Below are 17281 nucleotides of genomic sequence, written 5' to 3'. Positions count from 1 at the left end.
GCCCTCCCTCCCCCTCTATCACTATCGCCCTCCCTCCCCCTCTATCACTATCGCCCTCCCTCCCCCTCTATCACTATCGCCCTCCCTCCCCCTCTATCACTATCGCCCTCTCTCTCTCTCCCTCCCCCTCTATCACTATCGCCCTCTCTCTCTCTCTCCCTCCCCCTCTATCACTATCCCCCTCTCTCTCTCTCCCTCCCCCTCTATCACTATCCCTCTCTCTCTCTCTCTCTCTCCCTCCCCCTCTATCACTATCCCCCCCTCTCTCTCTCCCTCCCCCTCTATCACTATCCCCCTCCCTCTCTCTCCCTCCCCCTCTATCACTATCCCCCTCCCTCTCTCACCCTCCCCCTCTATCACTATCCCCCTCCCTCTCTCTCCCTCCCCCTCTATCACTATCGCCCTCTATCACTATCGCCCTCCCTCCCCCTCTATCACTATCGCCCTCCCTCCCCCTCTATCACTATCGCCCTCTCTCTCTCTCCCTCCCCCTCTATCACTATCCCCCTCCCTCTCTCTCCCTCCCCCTCTATCACTATCCCCCTCCCTCTCTCTCCCTCCCCCTCTATCACTATCCCCCTCCCTCTCTCACCCTCCCCCTCTATCACTATCCCCCTCCCTCTCTCTCCCTCCCCCTCTATCACTATCGCCCTCTATCACTATCGCCCTCCCTCCCCCTCTATCACTATCGCCCTCTCTCTCTCTCCCTCCCCCTCTATCACTATCCCCCTCTCTCTCGGACGGTAATGGGGGGAGATGGAATGTGATTGTGACGGCATTGACGAGTCATTTCCGGGGTTGCACAGCAACTGTTTCCGTGTTCACCTTCGACAACATGGCGGCGCCCGTCGGCCTCCACCTGGAGTTTCGGTGCGGCCTTTACCGGGGACTTGCGGCGGCCTGCTCGGGTGTTACCGCGGGCGGGGGGGGCGGGTTAGTGGTGTGTTGCCCGGGACATAGGCCCTTCTCTGGGGTGTGACGGTTTGCTGCCTCCCGGTGTTTTTGTTGCGGTCGGGATGATGTTTTGGTTTGACGTTGTCTATTCCCGCGCCCCCCCCCCGGGGCCTGGTGTTAACTCGGCGATGGGGCGGGGACGGGGACGGGGACAGGTCCCTGTGCATTTATTGTGGAGAGTTTCCCCGAGCGGACCGTCTCCCAGAAACTGCTGCGACCCTCCCCTTCCGTCTGATCATCCACATCTCCCGCTCCAGCAACACCTTGAGGTTTTTTTCCGGACGCACTGTCATTATTTTCTTGTTCAAACAACAGAGAGGGAGGGAGGGAGGGAGAGAAGGAATGAGACAGGGAGAGGGAGAGAAGGAAAAAGGGAGAGGGAGAGAAGGAAAAAGACAGAGGGAGAGAGAGAAAGCAAAAGAGAGAGGGGAGGGAGAGAAGGAAAAAGAGAGAAAGCAAGAGGGAGAGGGACAGAAGGAAAGAGAGAGAGAGGGGGAGGGAGAGAAAGCTAAAGAGAGAGGGAAAAAGAAAAAGAGAGGGGGGAGTGAGATAGAAGGTAAAAGAGGGATGGAGAGAGAACGAAAGGGAGAGGGGGAGAGAGAAGGAAAAAGAGGGAGGGAGAGAGAAGGAAAAAGGGATGGAGAGAGAGTGAAAGGGAGCGGGGAGAGGGAAGGAAAAGGAGAGAGAGCAAGCGAAAGGGAGAGAGGGAGAGGGAAGGAGAAAGGGAGGGGGGAGAGGGGAGGAGAGAAGGAAAAAGAGGGAGGGAGGGAGACTGCTGGAGAAACTCAAACAGTTAAAATTTCCTACCTGATGGGACTTCTTCAGAGCTTTCTTCTGGAGGAGCTGGCTCTGGACTTGAAATATTAGCTCCCTCTCTCTCTCCACAGACGCAGCCAGACTTACTGAGTTTCGCCAGCAAGTCTCTTGTTTGGTTGTTCCAGCATCCGCAGTTTTATTTGTCATTTTCATGTTTCCTTCCTTAATGGTACCTCTGAAGATGTCACAGTTCCTTGGAAGGTAGCAGATAGTGTTGATTCTTCATGTGTGACCTTAGGCAGAGTGCAGCCAATCTCTTCGACAGTGAAGTATCCCGACTGAACCAAAACTGACTCTTACTCAGGATTCCCCACTGTTTCTAATGGGATTGATCGGTTTTATTGACTGACATGCTATCAGGATACCGAATCTGTTTGAATTGTGCCACTAGCTGCCCATTGGTTATATCGAAGCAAAACTGAAAGTACTGCAGATGCTGGAACTCAGAAACAAAAACAGAAATTGCTGGAAAAGCTCAGCAGGCCTGGCTGCACCAGTGGAGAGAAATCAACATTTCGGGTCCAGCGAGCCTTCGTCAGAACTGACAGTAGCTTGGAAAAGTTTGACTTTTATGCAGAAGATAGGGAAGGGAGAAACAGTAAACGATAGGTGAAGATAAAGCCCAAAGAAAGAGAAAAATAGTTGGACAAACAAGGGGTAGATAATAATCAGGTTTGGAGAGTGAATACTTGTAATTGAGGACTGTTAGTGGCTAACAGTGTGTAATAGAAGACCATGTGATACCAAGACCTGATATGTGGCAGTTGGGGTAAGGACATGGGAGAAGCTCAGCCCCAAAGTTGTTGAACTTGATATTGAGTCCAGAAGGCTGCAGGGTTCTCAAGTGGAGAATGAGGTGCTGGTTATAATTGTGATCACAGATAAGGGGAACTGCAGATGCTGGAGAATCCGAGATAACAAAGTGTGAAGCTGGATGAACACAGCAGGCCAAGCAGCAACTCAGGAGCACAAAAGCTGATGTTTCGGGCCTAGTCCCTTCATCAGAGAGGGGGATGGGGAGAGGGTTCTGGAGTAAATAGGGAGAGAGGGGGAGGCGGACCGAAGATGGAGAGAAAAGAAGATAGGTGGGAATCTCCAGCATCTGCAGTTCCAAATATCTCTCTCCACCTATCTTCTTTTCTCTCCATCTTCGGTCCGCCTCCCCCTCGCTCCCTATTTATTCCAGTTCCCTCTCCCCATCCCCCTCTCTGATGAAGGGTCTAGGCCCAAAACGTCAGCTTTTGTGTTCCTAAGATGCTGCTTGGCCTGCTGTGTTCATCCAGCTCCACACTTTGTCATGCTGGTTATAATGTTTTTTAATCACCCTGCTCAGACATGATTTGGCACACTTCTGGGACAGGTAGGACTTGAACCTGGACTGTCTGGTCCAGACATAGGGACACTACCACTGCACCACAAGAGCCCTCCAAATATGACCCAGCTGTCTCAGACCATTCAGCCAGACCACCTTGTTGTGTAAGCTTGTTTGTATAAGCAATGACTACTGTGTAGTTTTGATGAGACGTGGGAACCGTCAACAATTTGGCAAGAGTTCGACCAGTAGCTTAGAGAGCTTGGGGGACCGAGTTGGCTCTCCCTGTTCCTGTGAAAGTGTCCTTTTTTTTTCTACCGGCATGAAAATAAGCAACACTGGTGCAGCTTGGATCCCCTGAGGCTGTGGTTTGTGTATGGTTTGCTTAGAGTGGAGAGTGCTTGATACTTCATTGAATGATCCTCTTCCCAACTTGGTATTGTTTGGTGTTGGCAGTTGGAAGAGTAGATATCTGCTATCTCCTAGCCCTGACAGTTCCTCACCTTCAGTTGCACAAGGAAAGTACGCTGTCCTTTGCATTCATTTTGCAAACAGTTAAGTCGTTTCTAACTTTTCTTTTTGTAATGAATCTGTTGTAGAGGTGGTGCTGAGCTGCTCTTCAATGGAGTGAAGGAGCAACATGTCACATTGCCCAGCCAGTCAACACCATGTGAGTATTGGACTTTTTGTTTGGCTTCCTGGTTTGTGAAAGAGAATTTAACGTATGAAAATCCTTACTGGCAACTCATCACAAATAGAGAATTACCCCTGTTGCGTGTTTATTGGAGGGAAAGAGGGAGCTACTGGGAACCAGGCATAAGTAAATGATCTGCCGGTCTATCAAGTCTTACATGTACACATGATAACTCTCCCCTGTGACTGGATATCCCTGCCCTCTTGCAGTCACAATCTGGGAGAGATTAAAAATCCAGTTCAAGCAAGGGGAAACAAACTCTGGAAAATTTCCCTCTGGCAATCAAAACCAGCCCAGGATATCAGGTGTTCCAGGGTTTTTAAAAGGTCTGTTATTTGATTAAACAAACGTGACATGATCTCTGCCAAGATAAGGAAGAGCACCCACTCCTCGACCCTTAAAGTTGTTCGAGAGATTTTCTGTAACTTGTTCATGGGATGTGGGTGTTGCTGACTGGCTGGGCATTTATCGTCCACAGATTGCTCTGGAGACGGTAGTGATGAGCTGCCTTCTTGAAGCGCTGCAGTCCTTTGTATTTGAGGACACTCTAAGTACCGTTAAGAATAGAGTTTCAGGATTTAGATCCAGTGACACTGAGGGAATGGCTGTATGTTTCCAGATAAGGGTGGTGAGTGGCTTGGAAGGGAACTTGAGGGTGGTGGTATTCCCTTGCATCTGCTGCCCTTGTCCTTCTAGGGGCTTGAGTTTGCAGGTTCGGAGGGTGCTGTTGAACAGGCCTTGCTGTGTATTTTGTAGATGGTGTGCGGTGCTGCTGCTGTGTTTTGCTGCTGGAGGGAGTGACCTGAACCTGGTGGTTCAGATGCTAATCAAGTGGGCTGCATTGTCCTCAATGGGGTCAAGTTCTCTGGAAAAGAAAAAGCATCCACCCTATCTGTGGGTCTGAATAGTTTGAATGCAAACCTTGTATTATGAGCCACTTGTGTGCAGTGATTGAAAAATACAAATATTGTTTTTATCGCAAAAATTGCTCATTGGACTTTATGAAATGCTATCCAGTGTAAAAACTGAAATGCACCAACCTGCAAAGTCATGTCGTATCTCACCAAAACGAACATGTTATTGGTGTGATCCCAGGATATTTGCAAGAAAGAAGATTGATCATAATCCAGTTGAATGGCAGAGCATGCTCAGCGGATTGAGCTCCTGACTCTAGTTTCTATCTCTTGTGCTGTAATGAACCCATTTGCCCTGGTCTTGTGAAATTTAGTTGCTTCGCCCTAAGTGCCACTGATAAGTTTATCACCAATTAAACTCATTTCTTGGTCTGTATTCTCTTTGAATTTGTAGGGGACAGTACAATTGTTGCCCCTATGCTGTTAACACTTTGCTAAAAATAAGCCAGGATCAATCAGTGATTAAGCATCAGATCTGGAATTAGTGTTTGAAGCTCATTTGAGAGTTTCCTGTATCATCAGTTTCTTTAAATAAAAACCTTTGTAAAAATAGGGCAGGATATTTTTGTGTTCGAAACAAACATTGAGTCACAGCAATACCTTCATGCTTGTCAGGGCACAGTGTATAAAAATTGCCTGCATAGATCTTTAGTTTGGCTGCATTTGGAAAAGTGTGTACAGCTCTAGTCGCCCACTACCGAAGGATGAGAGCTTTGGAGAGAGTACAGAAACGTGTTGCGTGGTTTGGAGGGTATGAGTTATGGGAAGGGATTGGACAAAGTTGAATATTGGAGGATGAAGGGTGAGATTTACAAACTTCAGAGGCGTGGATAGAATGGATAGTTGGAGCCTTTTTTCCCAGGGTAGAAATGTCAATTACTCGGGGACATAATTAGGGTTAAACATAAGGGAGACGTGAGAACCAAGTTTTTTTACACAGAAGGTGGTAAGTGCCTGGAATGTGCTGCCAGAGGATATGGTGGAGACAGAAATAATAGCAACGTTTCAGAAGCATCTTGACAGATTAATAGGCAGGGAATAGAGGGATATGAACAGTGAAAGGTCTTTAGTTTAGAAAGGCATTGCATGTCGGTGCAGTGTTGGTGATCAAAGGGACTGTTCTTGATCTGCACTGTACTTGGTTCTTTGCCGCCCAATAACCTTATCACAAGAATACCAGTGAGCATCCGGGGGGAATGTGGTATAGTGGTAAGGTTAGCAGATTAATAAAACCAGAGGCCCAACCTTCTGAGGACAAGGATTCAAATTTCACCAGAGCAGCTGTGGAAGTCGGTATAATTTAGTTATTCTCAGTAATGGTGACTAACAAACCATCATCAATCAAAGTAAAAACCCGTCTGGTTCACTAATTTACTCTCCGGGAGAAAATCTGCCATCCTTCCCTGGCTGGGCCTACATGTGACTCCAGACCCGCAGCATTGTGGTTGGCTTCTAACTGACGTGGCCAAGCAAGCGCCAGGGAGCAGAGATGGGCCATAGGTACTGGCCTTGCCAGGGGCACCCATGTCCCGTTAATGAGGAAACAAAGTCGGAGCAGTGCGACCAGGATTGTACCGGTGGCGCATCCTCAGTTTCTGTTTCTTCAGTGCCAACCGCTACCAGTTTTCATGGCATCAGTTGTGGCTTAACGAGTGGTGCTCTTAGTCCTGAACTGGGATGGCGTGGGAAAGAACCCTCATCTGGATGAGGCGTTAAACCACGGCTACACTCCCTCCCCTCAACACCCGCCACCGTCCCCATCGCCCCCCACTACCACCATCCCCCCTCACCCCGCCGCTTCCATCCCCCCCCCACTGCCCCCCACAGCCACCATCTCCCCCACCTCCCCCTCGCTGTTACCATCCCCCCCACCAACCCCTCCCACCCCGCAGCCACCATGCCCCCACCGCCACCATCCCCACCCTCCCCACCCCAGCCCTTTGCCCCCCCCCCCAACACAATCCCCACACCATCCTCCCCCACCCTACCTCCACCGCCCCCCACCCCACCCCACCTAGGATATTCTGGTGCCCCAGCCAGCATTTACCCTTCAGCCAGCGTCAGTAAAACTGGAAATCTAGATGTTTACCTCGTTGCTGTTTGTGCTGTGCACAAATGATCTACCTGAACCTACCCTACGTTACAACAATGACTGCACTTCAGGTGCACTTCATTGGCTGTGAAGTGTTGTGTGGGCAGTCTTTCTTTTCACTGCCTCCTCCGAGTTTTTCCTGTGATGCAGTTCCTTGGGTCATTACCCACGCTCCAGCACCACATTGTACTGACCATATTTCTGTGTGTTAGCGGTATTTTCAGTCGCAGGGCATCACTGCTGAGCTCAAGCTCGTTAAAAGTTCGATGTTCAAACATGCACTTTCCAGTGTCGACTTGTGACCCAGCAGCTTTCAGGGTCATTTTTCCTGGTGCTTTCTCACATATTATCAACATCATCCAGTTCAGCTTTGGAGCTCGCTGTGGTGGGATTTGAGCTCCCAACCCCTGGGTCATGTGTCCACGAAACAATTTCTTCCAACATAGGTTAAAATTTCACAGCAGTCGGCCTGTGTGCTCTGGTACCTTTCAGCGATTCAAGTTTGACTTTCATCGAACATAAGTGCACCACCCTGCATTGCACAAGTGTGTGGAAGTGCAGCTCTCTTCCACTCCGAATTAATCTTTGACTGTTCTTTCGCAGGTTACGTTCTGCTTTGATCTTGTTGGTGCTTTTGTTTATGTCTGTTTGTTGAAGTACAGGCCTTGATCTTTGTCATGTGCTGTGTTGTGTTTGTGCTGGAGTATGAATTCGATGTTTGCAATCCTTTGTGTTTTGCCTGTTCGGGTATATGCTTTCGTAACTTAACACTGTAAGGTTTGTGAGTGTGTTGCACTGTGAGTGTGTTTGTGACTGGGTGCAATAGGAGGCGCTGCTTTTTGTCTTGATTTGGAGGTGCTTAGGAGCGAGCGTCTTGTGTTTTTCCAGTTACTCAGTCGGTCCTCACCTTGTTTCTGAGGGACAGCACTGATGCTGTGAGCCATTTTCTCCAGGTTCTGTCCAACCCCGAACCATATTTCTTTGCTGTCTCAGCATCTGTCTCTTCCACCTTCCCTATAAGGATTGCAGTGAGAGGCACATGCAGTTTTTTTTTCCATTCCCAGTTTGTATTCCATAACTGATGCACAGGGTCCGAGCAGGTGCGGTGGCCGAAGGCCATGCTAGGCAACTGAGACATTCCTGCAACAATGCATCCTGAAGCCTGACCCTTGTCCTGCTGAAGATATTGCCTCTGGAAACAAAAAGAAAATAGGCTCTGTGCTTCATCGTGGCTTTCTACAGCCAGGAATTTCAGATTGTTCGATTGAAACATCGCTGTCTGGTGAGTTGGGAGGCACAGGCTCCCAAATGAATGGAAACTGTCATGGCCACTCTGAGCAGCTGGCTCAATGTTTTCCTTCCATGGTTTGGTCACGGTCATCTGGTGTGGCCCATGAGTTGCCTCTGAGCTCACCGCTCTTGGCCAGAAAGTGGGTGGCAGCCCCTCTTTGCCACCCTGGTCTGAAGGTAGTTGACTTCTGCTGGTGGCAGTCCGGCCTGGTCGTGCTGCTTCATACACTGGCTCAGTCATTAGCACTGCTGCCTCACAGCGCCAGGAACTTGGGTTCAAGCCTCAGGCGACTGTCTGTGTGGAGTTTGCATGTCCTCCCCATGTCTGTGTGTGGCTTTCCTCCTGGTGTTCTGGTTTCCTCGCACGTTCCAAAGATGTGCAGGTTAGAACAGATTGGCCAGGCTAAATTGTCCTATAGTGTGCGGGGCTGTGTCGGCTGGGTGACTTCACCATGAGAGAATGCAGGGTTATGGGGATAGGGTTGGGGAGGTGTGTGAATCTGGGTGGCTTGCTTTTCGGAGAGTTCATGTGGAGTCAATGGGCCGAATGGCCTGCTTCCATGCTGTAGGAATTCTATGACCTGTAGCACTGTTACTGAAAGCTCCAATTCAGGAGAAATTTCTTTGCTCAGAGTGGAGGAAGTATCCTACAGGGGAAGTTGGATAACTACAAGAATACAATTAAGATTGATTTGCCATCCCCTGGGGTGGATCTGTGGGGAATCGATGGGCCAAATGGCCTCTTTCTGCACTGGAGGGTATTCTATGTTTCTAACTGCTGGAGCTTGAAACCAGGTAAGGTTTCAATCCGTGAGACTGTCACCCAGTAATGAGGGACCATGCTTTGACCAACTTTGTAGAAATTAAATGCTTCGCGAAACATCTTGGGAAAGAAATTCTCAAAAGATTTTTAAACAGCCAGTAGCAGAGTTTTATATCAGGGTCAGTTAGGTCATTTGGCTGGTTTGCAACGCAGAGTGATGCCAACAGCACAGGTTTTGATTCCTGCACTAGCTGAAGCTACCAAGAAGGTCCCACCATCTCAACGCCACTCTTGTCTGAGGCACAGTGACCCTCAGGTTAAACTGGCACCGGTTGTTTCTCTCTCATGAGAGGGAAGCCCCTGTGATTCTCTGGGATTTTGGTGCCTTTCCTTTTACTTTAGAGGTTTGCATTGTGCGTAAGAAACACTGTGTTTACAGCAAGTTTAGACTTGTCATGCAGCGTAGCGCTTCAGCATTGTGCAGCTACACAAAATGCTTCACAGGAACATTAACACCAAACCAGAGGAGGAGATGCTAAAGGACAAATCTTTTGTGAAAGAGTTAGGAGAGTTTTGAAAGTATTGGGACGGGACAGATACAGAGATTTGAGAAGTGGTGTAACTCTCGGTGATATTTATTCATTTTTATGCTTCCTTGTTTTGATTGGCATTTGCAAAGTGGCACCTTTAATCAGCTTATTTCAAGTCCTTGAACTGAAAATGGCACTTTGAGGCAAACTTGATTGAATCAAGTCTATAGGTTGAAAGACAGCCACAATATCAAGGCAATTAATTATGTCTCTGTATGTACATCTACAAAATATTTCTCAGTAGCTCATAAAGTATTCCTTCAAAGCTTGATTAATCTGTTTTGTCATATGGGAGGTGCCATCTTTCAGAAGAGACGTGGAACCCACATATTGCTGCCCTCTTGGGTGGGATGCAGATGATACTGCAGTTTATTCCTAGAGGAGTGGAGGGACCTCCTTGTGTCTTTGCCAGATAACATCACTGGAAAGTGTTCGATCTGGTCATCATCTTATTGGGAGCTTGCAGTGGGCAAATTGGCTGGCGGGGGTCCTGTACAATAACCAGTGACTTCTCATCAACGTGCAGCTGAACTCATTCCATACATGCATGTGCCTTTGGCAGGTGGCAAAACACAGACCTGTAAACTATGTATTTAGAACACGTCATCTAGATGAAAGTACTGTAGGAACATAGGAAGTAGGAGTGGAGGTAGGCCATTTGGCCCCTTTGGTCGACTCTGCCACTCAACTAGATCATGGCTGGTTTGCTACCTCAATGCCATTTTCTTGCACTGTCCTATTTCCCTCTATTTATTACATCAGTTACCAGTTATTGTCACACAGCCTTGTGGTTGCTGGTCCCACGTTGTCCTCTTAGCCTCTGTGTTGCACTTTGGAGCCAAAAAGATCAGCACAATAATGAGTTTTCTGAAGAAGGGTCCAGACCTGAAACGTCAGCTTTCCTGCTCCTCTGATGCTGCTTGGCCTGCTGTGTTCATCCAGCTCCACACCTTGTTATCTTAGCAAGAGTAACATGTGTGTCACAGAATGACCATTTCCACCAAGACACAATATATCCATCACCTCTTGTCATTCAATGGCTTTAACATTGTTGAGCCCCTCTCTGCCAACATCCTGGGGGTTACCGTTGACCAGAAACTGATCTGAACAGTCCACACTAACACTGCGGCTATAAGAGCAGGTCAGAAGCTGGGAATACTGTGGTGAGTAACTCAACTCCTGACTCCCCAAAGCCTGTCTACTATCTAAAGGCACAAGTCAGGAGTGTGATGAGATACTCCCCACTTGCCTGGATGGGTGCAGCCCCAACAACACTCGAGAAGGTTGACACCATCCAGGACAGAGCTGCCTGCTCGATTCGCGTAACATCTGCAAACCTCCACTGACACTCGGTCACAGCAGTGTGGACCAACTAAAAGATGCACTGCAGAAATTTACCTAACATCCTTCAGCAGCAGCTTCCAAACAGAGGCCCACTTCCATCTAGAAGGACAAAGACGGCAGATATAAGGTGACAGCAGATATATGGCAACATCACCAGCTACAAATTCCTCTCCAAGCCACTCACCATTGTAGAATTCCCTCCGGATGGGCATTGCAGGACTACCTGCAGCGATTCAAGAAGGCAGCTCATCACCACCCTCTCAAGGTCAATGAAATTCAAAAAAACACAAGTCTACGCTGAGCAGCGAATGATGGGCAGTGGTCGATGACCCAACACTTCCACCTGTCCTGTAAAGTGTAAAAGCTCATTGCTTGATAATACAAACGCAGGGTCATTAATTGTGTGGCTCGGTGATGTGGGGAATGAGCACCCGGAAATAGGAGAGCCTTGTGTCCAAAGAAGGAAATGATGGGTGGGACCTGGAATCCACGAAATAAATTTGACAGTGATTGCAGGATTCCCTGTAGTTTGCAGCAACTGCCAGCGTGAAATGGCCATGGCTGCCCAGCTGTTTGGTAAATTAGTTTCAAATATTGATCGATCTTGACTTCAAAGTGTACGATTTCTTTTGCAAATTGTACTGGCTATTTTTGTCCCCTTCTGTCGATGGAATTGCCTGCAGACAGACCAGAAGTCTGAAACACAATTGCGATATTTAGTTGTGACAGTGGGATTGTGGTTAACTTTCTCTGCTCCTTACAGGACCACTCTCCAGGTGGTCTCTGCAAGAAAGGTTTGGAAAAGGCCGATTCTAAACCGAGACTGATGGGTGGATAGAAGGATGCCTGTTTCTCTGGTCTGTTCGCTTTGAATCACAGAGTTATTCAGCACAGAAATAGCCCCTTTGGTCCAACTCTTCCATCCTGACCAGATATTCTAAATTAATCTAGTCCCATTTGGCAGCAATTGGTGCCTGTGGTTTTTCCTTTATGTGTAAGTAATTCTGCCTGCAGAAGTTGACCTGCAGTGAGTGTTTATTATAAAATGAGACAGCAGAGGGAAGAGGCTGTTTGACCTATCATTCCTGTGCTAGTCCCTTTGAAAGAGCTGCCCTGATAGTTCCACCAGCCTGCACTTTCTCTGGAGCCTTGCAAACCTTCCGCTTTGAGTGTTCATCAGGTTGCTGCTGGCTCTGTCTGCATCAGGTCAGTTGCTGGTTTCTGAGGAAGGGAGTTGCACAAGCTTTGTGCACAGCATGGTCAATCTGACTGTCCATTCAGGGCGCTCCAGTCACTGAGCTTTAACCTAAGGAACAGCGCATGCAGAGTTCTGAGGAAGGGTCACTGGACCCAAAACGTTTGCTCTGATTTCTCTCCACAGATGACCCCAGACCTGCTGAGCTTTCCTGGCAATTTCTGTTTTTGTGACTGAGTTTTAGCTGCTTGATCGTAAAGCTCGTCTGTGTCAGTTTGGCAGCATCTGGTTTTAAACGTGTAGAATTTTAGTTTGGAGAGCGTTTTCCTCCTTCACTGAAGTGTGTTGACTGCAAAATGCTGATGGGCTGCTCTCATTGCATTTACTGGCACTTCCATGGGACTGCTCGCTGTAAACTGGAGAACATGCTGTTTATGAGGACAGTAATGTCAGAACCATCCAACGCAGGGAGGACGTTCAGCCCATCATGTTTGCACCTATCTTTGGAAGAGTTGCACAGTGAGCCTTGCTCCCTATCCAACCCCCACATGCTGTTTACAAACAGTGTAGGCTGTCTGGTCTCAGCACAGTACTGTCAGGGCACGCTTGCCGTGCGCCAGCTGGCTGCCCTGTTTCTGACATTACTACAGTGACTGCGCAACTGTCTTTAAAGCACTTTGAAACATCCGTCATTCCAAAAAATGCTAAATAAATACAAGGATGCATTCTTCCCTGCTGAGAAAATCAAGGGATTTTAAGAATAGGCAGGGAGGTTGTTAAACTGAAGATCTTAAATAGCAGAACAGGTTCAAGAAGCTGATTGGCCTATTCCTATTTCTGTTTTGTAAATCCTTTCAAGCTCTTCTTAATCCAAAACCAGACATGTTTTTGCCATCAAATTTCTCCTGTCCTTTCTCTACTCAAACAGACAATAACCCCAGCCTCTCTGGGTAAACAAAGTCCCTCCTTCCTGGTTCCATCATAATAAAGACTTTTTTTAAAAAACGTTAATCTTCTGCCCTTCAACGCAGTTACCTTGGTGTTATATTATCCCAGAGCGTTTACTTTGTTTAAAAGAAAATCCTGTCCCTTTAAAATAAAACGATCCAGTCATGTCTCAGTGAGGTGTGGGAGATGCTGTTTGTGTTTAATATTCAGTTCACACGCTGCTCATTACCAGCTAGCCATTCTGTGTTAGTTTGAAGAGTCCTGTTTGCTGAACTCTGAACAAAGTTTAAACGGCCTGCACCTCTGTGCAAATCACATTTTAAAAAGGCAAGTTTCTGCCTAATTAAACAATGAACGGTGACTCTGTGCAACATCTGTGAAAATCCATCTTCTGCCTCATTCTTCACATAAACTGGCGCTTTGTTACACGCTATTCATTTGTAAATGTAGCCACAGATCCCGCAGCTTAGACTTTAGTGGGGGGTGGGCTGGTGGGGGGTGAGGACGGAGGCTGTTTGGGGGCTGGTTTTATGTTGGGTTAAGTGCTGTGCTGCTGGCTTTCTTGCATTCAGTTTGTGAAATGTGAGAATAAATGTCGGGTTTGCTGAGGCTGGCTACTTTCGTAAAGCCGGGTTCCTGTCAAAGGTGGCAACAACGTGCATCTATACAGCACCTTTCGCACCCTCTCAAGGGTGTTTGAAGCCCTTCAGCCGCCAGCTGCTGTTTGGTTTGAAGTGTGGTCACTATTGTAAAGGGGGTGTAAGAAAATCTCAGTTGTGTCAGTGCACCGAATGGCATCCTGCACCCTATCTCTGCACCCACTCCCGAAATGAGTGCAATAATTTCTTGCCTTGTTTTGCTATTCCCTAGCGCATTATTTAAAAAGAAGCAGAGCTCTTTTGAGTGCCTCAATCAAACCTGCTTCCACCTCATTTCCAGGTGGTGTATTCTGGACCCAAACAGCTCGTTGTGTTAAAAGATTTTTACTTCTTCTCTTGTTTTGCTGCTTTTGCAAATTCTTTTGAGTCTGTGCCCCCTCATTCTTGTTTTCATTAGAGAACAATTTCTCCTCATCTGCCACGTCCATGAGCCCCCTTGTGGTTTTGAAAACCTCGAACAGGTCTCCACGTTACCTTCTCTCCAAGAGCAGTTGCAGATTCTACCCTCTGAACTTAAGGGATAGCCAACTTGCTCACACCGCAAGCAACAATGAGATGGATGAGCAGGTAGTTCATTCTTAAAACATATTCATCTCGGTGGCTGCCCTTCATGAGTGTGACTGGCTTACTCCCAGATTGTTGAGTCCCAGGCCTCATTCGCTAGTGGCAAGTGTGCAGCTCATGCACTGTTGTAACAGCAGCTTGCAGGATCATGCTGAACAGCCGCTGTTATATTTTTGGGTCATCGATGACACTCCATGAGTTAACACCTGCTTTTCTCTTGCTCACACAAAATTAAAGGAGTTGCATTTGTGCAGTGCCTTTTGTGACTTGGGGACCGTTCCCAAATGCTTTACAGCCAATAAAATAACTTTCATTTATCTGTGGTTACTGTTTGGGATATGGGAAATGCAGATGGATTGGATCGAGTGATCTGTAATTTTGATGCTGTTGCTCTGGGGCTCATGGCTTTAACCTTCTTGAGACTGGCCTGCTCCGTTATCTGTGGAAGGTCTGGACGCCGACAATGCAGAATGAGCGGAGAAAATTGCAAGGAGCAAAAAGAGAAACACCTGCTGAGAGAGTGTAGTGGTGCCCGGGGCATAGCGCACCCCCCCCCCCGCCCCCCGGCGTGAAGCAAAGCATTCTATGTTAGGTACGTGTATGTAATATACGCCGACCAGGGGTGATTTGGGATCTCTGATGTTTAATTACTAACCTTCCACGTTTCATTTAATGCGAAGCGTAAACTGGGTTCCAGGTTACTTCAGGAGTTCGCAGATTAAGATTAAATCAATTTTCGGTCAGCAAACTGTTTGTGATAGTCTGAGACTCCAAGTAAAAACGAGCCAGGCTTTCCCTTATCTGAATAATTTCTTTGTCTTTAACCTGTCATGGAAACTTGTCCAATGGAAGCTGTATATCACACTCCAATGAAAAACTGTGCATGCAGCATATATAATTCTGTCCTCGCAGTTGTCTTGTCGCACTCAGTTTCTGCGATGCGCTGTTTAAAATTTTATATAAATATGTGTAAATATGCAAAAGCAATTGTCTGCAACGCACAAAGTCCACCGACCCATTGGCACTGCTTTGACATGGGAGCCAGTGTGTCTATAACCTCTGACCTGGGCTCATCAATCGTACTTTTGAAAGAGATGACAGGGAGCTGGGCTGTGACTCTCAGTCTAAAAACCCATTTAAAATTGACTAATGCCATGTTTTATTTTATGACCGTTGAGTCCAGTCCCAAAAAAACAGAGCTTCACCTCGGCAGAAACTGTGTGTATTCTTGTGAAACGCTGGATTGCCTGAGCGGACAGGCTCTGAAGCTGTAGTGGCAATGTGTGCACCTTAAGGAAAACAGTGATTAAACAGCAACCTAATGTGTGCCATTCTCTCCCTTTCCTATTTTGTTTAGCTCTGTTTTTCCCCAACCCAGCACCCGAGAACTCATTGAACCTGTCCAGGGTAAGTAAAGTCCTCGTGGGACTCTGGCTGAGGATAATTTCTTGCTTCGTATTGAAAACAGAGAGAACTGAAAGTTGCTGCTTGCTGGTAACACTGTCCCTGCAAAAGCTTATCCTGGAGACAGAAAGCATAGTGCCCATTTACATGAGGAGTTACAGAAAGCGGGCGTCGATGCCCTGGTATTTCTCTCGAGCCCTGTGTGTCTGCGTGATGTTTCAATGTACCTATTTCATCTGTGTCACTTAGTGCCAATTGTTCTCAATCATAACACCACGAGATAAGTGGTCCTTCATTAAGAATAGCCATTTCAGTAGCTCTCATGAATGTTTTGGGGATACTTGGCAAGAGGGAGGCAAGTACGAACGTGTAGGTGGCAAGGAAGTTGAAGGTTTGATTTGTTAGGGTGCACGTAGGAGCAGGGAAAGATCACCTTCCATCCAACTCCTCATTTCCCATTAGCTCTTTAAATCCATTTATCTGTGCCTTAAATATACTCGAGCATTCACAGCCTCCTGGGTGGAGAATTCCAGTGATTCTGAGCCCAGTGTGTGAAGAAATCTCTCCTCGACCTAATCCCTAAATGATCAGCCCCTTGTCATGTGTCTTTTTGGTCCTGACTCCTCAGTCAGTGAAGGCAGCCCTTTCTGTGTAGGGACCTGAAGATAAAATAAGCTCGAATTCCATTGAAAGCGGTATAGCTAATGCTGGGAGCCAGCGGAATTGAGAAGGAGTGAGTGAATCGGGGCACAGAGAATCGAGAGATCAGAATTAACCGGAGTTTACAAATCACCCGTTAACTCTGATTTTTCTTGCGGATGCTGCCAGACCTGCTGAGCCTTTCGAGCTATTTCTGTTCTGGTTTCTGATTTACAGCATCCGTGGTTCTTTCAATTTTTACAAGTCACCTTGTCCATTGAGTCAGTTCCATGTGTTCCATTGCTTCACAGATCCTTGCCCAGACCTAGTGTGGATAAGGAATTCCTGAAATATGAGCCAGATTGTCCTGATTGAAGAAATGAAGGATTCTTGACATCCGAGGGACAGTACCTTCAGACGAGGAAAGCAGCACCCCAGAAGAATCAGGATTAGGTTTATTGTCACACGTACACGCACCAGCGCAGCGGAAAGTTTACAAAGTAGCCACTAATGGCACCATCTTTGATATAAAGGACCCTAGGTACAGGATCTTAGGAATAAATGATGGGCTAAAACCGGAAGGGAGAGAAAACAATGGTAAATTTATTATTCAGAAGAGCAGCAAAATTTAGCTTTGTGATAGAGTAGCTCCCTCTGAAATAGATTTGAAATAAACTGAGCATTTTTTTGTCCTATGAGGAGATCACATGCTCAGTTTGTTTATTCTATTGTGCAGTCATCACCATCTTATTTTTCTTGTCTGTCAACTTGTGCCTAAAGTTGAGTTTTCATTGGCTGCATGGAAACAGAGCGCTGGCTCTTCTGTTGAGGTTAGTTTGAATTTTATATTTGAGAGCGGGTGAACAAGGGACAAAGGGGAGCCATTATCTCACATTTACATGAAAACAAAGGCTACTTGAGGGCTCGTGTGCCAGGCGTACAGGCTCGTGTGCACTGCCATTGTGTTCACTGGGAGAATACCATCTGGGGGCATTTGCTGTACAAGCCAGTTTATTTGCCAACATGCTGTGGGTGTGACAGTCACCATCATCACCAGCCTCTAGCCATGTTACATTCAGTGACTGACAATAGCTGCATTCTCT

The 17281-nt window shown here is 47.2% G+C and overlaps 1 protein-coding gene across 2 annotated transcripts in view; it reads left to right on the top strand.

Annotated features, from left to right (window-relative positions):
• Positions 1 to 791: 791 nt before the first annotated feature.
• The window catches only part of urm1 (ubiquitin related modifier 1), a 43835-nt gene continuing 27345 nt past the window's right edge, over positions 792 to 17281 (top strand). For both annotated transcript variants that reach the window (XM_048558957.1, XM_048558958.2), the window contains exons 1-2: positions 792 to 870; positions 3682 to 3752. In XM_048558957.1, coding sequence (XP_048414914.1) covers positions 836 to 870; positions 3682 to 3752 — 106 coding nt within the window. In that variant the 5' untranslated portion in view covers positions 792 to 835. The remainder of the gene's footprint in view (positions 871 to 3681; positions 3753 to 17281) is intronic.

This window comes from Stegostoma tigrinum, chromosome 29 (assembly GCF_030684315.1).
Source record: "Stegostoma tigrinum isolate sSteTig4 chromosome 29, sSteTig4.hap1, whole genome shotgun sequence".
Classification (NCBI taxonomy): domain Eukaryota; kingdom Metazoa; phylum Chordata; class Chondrichthyes; order Orectolobiformes; family Stegostomatidae; genus Stegostoma; species Stegostoma tigrinum.
The sequence above is the reverse complement of the archived record's forward strand: the minus strand, read 5'-3'. Positions and strand labels throughout refer to the sequence as shown.